This window comes from Electrophorus electricus, chromosome 26, assembly GCF_013358815.1.
Source record: "Electrophorus electricus isolate fEleEle1 chromosome 26, fEleEle1.pri, whole genome shotgun sequence".
NCBI lineage: Eukaryota > Metazoa > Chordata > Actinopteri > Gymnotiformes > Gymnotidae > Electrophorus > Electrophorus electricus.
This window is the reverse complement of record NC_049560.1, coordinates 10,009,944-10,015,665: the sequence shown is the minus strand read 5'-3', so window position 1 is coordinate 10,015,665 and position 5,722 is coordinate 10,009,944. Positions and strand designations below refer to the sequence as shown.

General features: G+C 53.9%; 1 protein-coding gene across 1 annotated transcript in view; it reads left to right on the top strand.

Annotated features, from left to right (window-relative positions):
- The first annotated feature begins 220 nt into the window (after positions 1–220).
- pcdh17 (protocadherin 17) overlaps positions 221–5,722 on the top strand; it is a 56,075-nt gene continuing 50,573 nt past the window's right edge. The window contains exons 1-2 of the mRNA XM_035523091.1: positions 221–421; positions 1,202–3,961. Of these exons, the coding sequence (XP_035378984.1) occupies positions 1,481–3,961 (2,481 nt within the window). The 5' untranslated portion in view covers positions 221–421; positions 1,202–1,480. The remainder of the gene's footprint in view (positions 422–1,201; positions 3,962–5,722) is intronic.

The following is a 5,722-nucleotide window of genomic DNA, read 5'->3' as shown; positions in this document are numbered from 1 at the left end:
CAGCCGCCTGGCTTTTCTCTGGCTCCTTCACTTTACATTCCGCCGCAAAGCAAAGCAAAGTGTGGACGTAGTCCCCCGAGGGGGCAAGGACGCAGCCGTCACGGGGATGTCTGTCCCCGCGCCAGGACTTCGCACGCTGCCCGAGCCCTGCGTGGATCTATATTTTCTGTCCGGGGCCTCACACCTCTCCTAGAGACTCACGCGCCGGACGGAGGCGAGTCACTGCATTCAGATCAGCGAGACTCCGGGAGAGGACCGGGCTCGTGCACGCTGCGGGCGCACTTCACCGGAGCGCTCCACTTCGCTGCACCGTCGCGCGTGTTGGAGCGGGTGGCTTTCCCGTTCTCCGGAAGGATGTAAACTGTTGTTGTTGTTGTTGTTGTTGTTGTTGTTGGTTTTAGCGGGGACGCCGGGTTGCGGGGTAAGTCCTTCTCTTCAGTCTGTCGTTGGGGCAAATCGGAGAGGCGAGATGTCATTCACATGCGCGCGTCAGCCAAGAGCGGCTCGCGCTGTGGGGTTTGCACCGTGTCGGAGCGGATGCAACAGCTTCGCGTGCTCTGCGGGATCAGGGAAGCATGCCGCAGGGCTGCCGTCCACGTGCGGCTTTATTCCGTTATTTGCCTTGGACACTGCGCGTGTGGATGCAGTTAAACTGTCGGATTGATTGATTTGTTGGCGCGTTTGAGGGTCCTGTTTTTAACCCATTCGTCTTCCTGGCGTTGCCTCAGCACGCATGTGCCCCTTTTGTCAGCTGTTTGCGTTGGGAACAGAAACATTTATCCGTCGTTGCTACTTTACCGTTTATTTGCACGAGTCGTGTGGTTATTTGTGGCGGTGCTGGTGTAGTTAACTCATGCCACATGACTTATTCCGGCCGCGTTCGCGTTCCCTGCATGTGAAAAGCTGTAAAAGGAATAGAGGAGGCTGTGTAGTGGTGTAGCGTCCGACGCCTTTCAAGGTTACATTATTGACATGCTCTCCACGTCGTTCGTCAAGGAATGAAGAATTACGCATTAGATGTGCATTTCATTAAGTCGCACTGGCGAGGGAAAAACCCGCATACACAAAGAGTCTCTTTTAACCATTCTGCTTCGGGATTGTTCAGTTATTAAGTTGGGATTCACGTTATACACATGCAAATGTCGTGTTTTGCAGCAAGAAATATATTTTCTGTATCTCTTTTTTTTTGCATTTGTTTCAGACGAGGGGACGCAGAAAGGCTGTTTCATCGCGGTCATGTCTCCAATGCGCCTGGCATTCAGCAGAATTTGAATTAGCTGTGGAGCCGCAGCGCTTGTTGTAAAAACTCAGGATAAAAGGAACGTCGAGCGTCGGGAGGAAAAAACCGCACGATGTCTCTGGACATTTTCTGCCATGATCAGACTAGCTGCTGAAGGTATAAATCGCAAGATTGCCGGGCAGATCAACAGGTCGGAAGCGTAAAACGCGGCGGAAGCCAAAGGGTCTCCTGCGGAAAGGGATGTCTCTCTCGATTTTCTTTTTCCTTCTCTTATGGGCGCAAGCCCTGACATTGAAAAACTTGAACTATTCGATACCCGAGGAAAAAATTCAGGGCGTGATTGGAAACATTGCCAAAGACGCCGGTCTCGAGCTGGGGGAACAGGGCAAAAAATCCAACTTCAGGGTGCTGGAGAATTCCGCTCCACACCTCATAGACGTGGACCCCGAAAGCGGGCTACTCTACACCAAGCAGCGGATCGACAGGGAAACACTGTGCAAACGAAACCCCAAGTGCCAGCTGTCACTGGAAGTGTTTGCCAACGACAGAGAGATTTGCATGATTAAGATAGAAATACAGGACATCAATGATAACGCGCCCAACTTCCCTTCTGATCAAATCGATATCGACATTTCTGAGAACGCAGCGCCAGGCACGCGTTTCCCTCTGGCTGCGGCATACGACCCTGACACTCGGGAAAACGGCCTTAAAACCTATCAGATCACGCGAGATGACTACAGCATATTTTCCTTGGATGTAAAATCCAGAGGGGACGGGACTAAATTTCCTGAGTTGGTCGTTCAGAGATCGCTAGACAGAGAGGAACGCAGTCATCACACTCTTATCATAACCGCCACAGATGGAGGAGAATATCCCAAATCCGGCACGGTGCAGATTAATGTGAAAGTGACCGACTCTAATGACAACAGCCCCGTGTTCGACCAGCCCTCTTACGTTATAGAGATCCCCGAGAACTCCACCCCTGGCACCATACTGATAGACCTAAACGCCACCGACCCCGACGAAGGAAATAACGGGCAGGTTGCCTATTCTTTCAGCTGCTACGTCCCGGACAGAATCAAAGAGCTGTTCTCAATAGACCCCAGAACAGGTGTTATAAAGATTCAGGGGAAAATCGACTACGAGGAAAACCCAATTATTGAGATTGATGTGCAGGCAAAGGATCAAGGTCCAAACCCAATTCCCGGTCATTGTAAAGTCACCGTTAAAGTGCTCGACAGGAATGACAACTGGCCATCAATAAGTTTTGTGGCGGTGAGGCAGGGGGCAATTAGCGAGGCTGCCACCCCCGGGACCGTCATCGCTCTGGTGAGGGTCACCGACAAGGACTCGGGCCGGAACGGGCAGCTCCAGTGCCGGATATCGGGCAACGTGCCGTTCAGGCTGGAGGAGAACTCGGACAACTTCTACACGGTGGTGACGGACAGGCCGCTGGACCGTGAGATGAAGGATGAGTACAATATCACCATCGTGGCCAAAGACAACGGAAACCCTCCTCTGAACTCCACCAAGTCCTTCACCGTCAAAATTCTGGATGAGAACGATAACGCACCCCGCTTTACCAAGATGGTTTACCTCCTCCAGGTGCCCGAGAACAACATCCCGGGAGAGTATCTCGGGTCCGTCCTGGCCCACGACCCAGATCTGGGCCAGAACGGGACGGTCTCCTACTCCCTCTTGCCATCCAATGTGAGTGAGGAGTCCATCACGACGTACGTGAACATCAAACCCACCGACGGAGCCATTTACGCCCTGCGGAGCTTCAACTATGAGCAGACCAAGTACTTCGACTTCAAGGTGCAGGCAAAGGACTCGGGCAACCCGCACCTGGAGAGCAATACCACAGTGCGGGTGAGCGTGCTGGACGTCAACGACAACATCCCCGTTATCGTCCTACCGCTGCTGCAGAACGACACGGCCGAGATCCACGTCCCGCGCAACGTCGGCGTGGGCCACGTCATCACCACGGTGCGGGCCGTGGACAACGACTTCGGCGAGAGCGGCCGCCTCACCTACGAGCTCTCCGACGGCAACGAGGAGCGCCTGTTTGAGATCGACCCCGTAACGGGCGAGGTGCGCACCTCGCAGCCTCTCTGGGAAGAGGTGTCGCCCGTGGTGGAACTCATCGTCAAGGTGACAGACCACGGCAAGCCCACGCTGTCCGCCATGGCGCGCCTGGTGGTGAAGGCGTATTCGGGCGCGCCCCCCGAAGGCGAGCCGCGGGTCAACGGCGAACGCCGGGCGTGGGACGCCTCCTTGCCGCTCATCGCCACGCTCAGCGTCATCTCCGCCCTCCTGCTCGTCGCCATGGTCGCCGTCGCCGTCAAGTGCCGGCGCGAGAACAAGGAGGTGCGCACGTACAACTGCCGCATCGCCGAGTACTCGCACCCGCCACTCGGCAAGGGCAAGAAGAAGAAGATCAGCAAGAACGACATCATGCTGGTGCAGAGCGAAGGGGAGGAGCGCGACGCCGTCAACGTGATGAACGTGGTGAGCAGCGCCTCACTCGCCACCTCGCCCGTCTACTTCGACTACCAGACACGCCTGCCCCTCAGCTCCCCGCGCTCAGAAGTCATGTACCTCAAACCCACTGCCAACAGCCTGGGCGTGCCGCAGGGCCACGCCGGCTGCCACTCCAGCTTCACGGGGCCCGTCGGCGGCGCGGCCGACGCACCCGCCCACAGGATGTCCATCATCCAGGTAGGAGGGCGAGCGCCTTTGCCGCCCCCTCTCTCTCTCTCTCTCTCTCTCTCCCTCTCTCCCTCTCTCTCTCTCTCTCTCTCTCTCTCTCTCCCTCTCTCCCTCTCTCTCTCTCTCTCTCCCTCTCTCCCTCTCTCTCTCCCTCTCCCCCTCTCTCCCTCTCTCCCTCTCTCTCTCTCTCTCTCCCCTCTCTCTCTCTCTCTCTCTCTCTCTCTCTCTCTCTCTCTCTCTCTCCCTCTCTCTCTCTCTCTCTCCCCCTCTCTCCCTCTCACCCTCTCGCCAGGTGAATAAGTGTGTGTCGCCACAGCGACTGGCGTGTTGGGGGGTGTGAAGGAACCACAGCCGCTGGGCACACGTGAGACAAGCTGCCTCTCCTCTGCTTTTCTCTTTATCCCTCCTTCACATCAAGCCAATATTGTTTTGGTCACAGAACATAAATCTACTACAGCAGAGCTGTTTAGACGAGCCTGATGTATCAGACGGACTCGGGCACTCGTATTTGTTATTCTGGTTCTGTCTTTTTGTGCCTGTTTGTTTTTTAATAATGCCGTCCTGCTTTTGTTTGTTGAAGATCTTCCATCCGTCATACAGTCAGTGTTTCTGCTGTGTCCTTCCTGAACTGGGTGTCTAATTTTACTGTTTCCTATACACAGAGAATGTGTGTGTATTGCATAGCTTTATTTTTAGCATGTAGTAGTATCGGGGGATGTTGACATTTCACTCTCCACTTTAAGGCCATTTTTGTTATAGTTAGCGACAACCTTCCGAGATCTCCAGCCCGCCCCAGCCGAAGCTTGAGCTGTCACGGCCCGATGACGGTCTCCTTCGTTCGTGCGTTCGTTTCCTTTCCGGGTGGAAAGAAAGAGCTTTGTGGGCTTCTTGACGCCTCGCTAATGTGCCTTTGTGTGCACTGATTAGGCTAAGCCACTGCCAACCCCGGTGTGTAAGCCCCTTTTAAAACGTCAGAAAAGCCGTGGTGTCAGACAAGGCTAAAGCTTCCGTTTTAAACACAGCTACGGTCGGCGTGGGGACGCAGTCTGGCGAGATGACGGTCAGCTAAAAGTCGTTTAAAAGTTGTTCTCGCCTTTCTCCTCATCATTAATGCCTGCTTGTCCGTGGTGTTTGCGAGAGTCCCGCCTGAGAATCTGTTTCCTGTTGTGTCCTGCAGGACGTGAGGTTTGGCTTAGTGCTGGAGACATAGCTACTATGAATAGACAGCAAACGCAAAGTGTTTGTGGACATAAACAGTGGCAGGTTAGTTAGGTTGAGTCACCACAAGCAGGTGCGTGCGAGTGTGTGTGTGTGTGTGTGTGTGTGTGTGTGTGTGTGTGTGTGTGTGTGTGTGTGTGTGTGTGTGTGTGTGTGTGTGTGGTGAGGGTGGGTCTGGGCCTGTGTGAGGGTCAGTAGTGTGTGTGTGTGCATGTGTGTGTGTGTGTGGTCTACATTGTCATTGTGTCGAGTCTGCAGGATCCAGGTCAGTGATGATGATGATGATGATGATGATGATGATGATGATGGTATCTATAATAAGTGTGTAATTGCGTGTCTCTGATGGAGCTGCAGTATCCTCCCCCACCCCACACACACACACAAATAAACAAACAAGCTTCAGACATCACATATGCACATGTCCACTCGTGTGTGTGTGTGTGTGTGTGTGTGTGTGTGTGTGTGTGTGTGTGTGTGTGTGTGTGTGTGTGTGTGTGTGTGTGTGTGTGTGTGTGTGTGTGTGTGTGATTGAGTTCCTGAAGCTGTAAACCA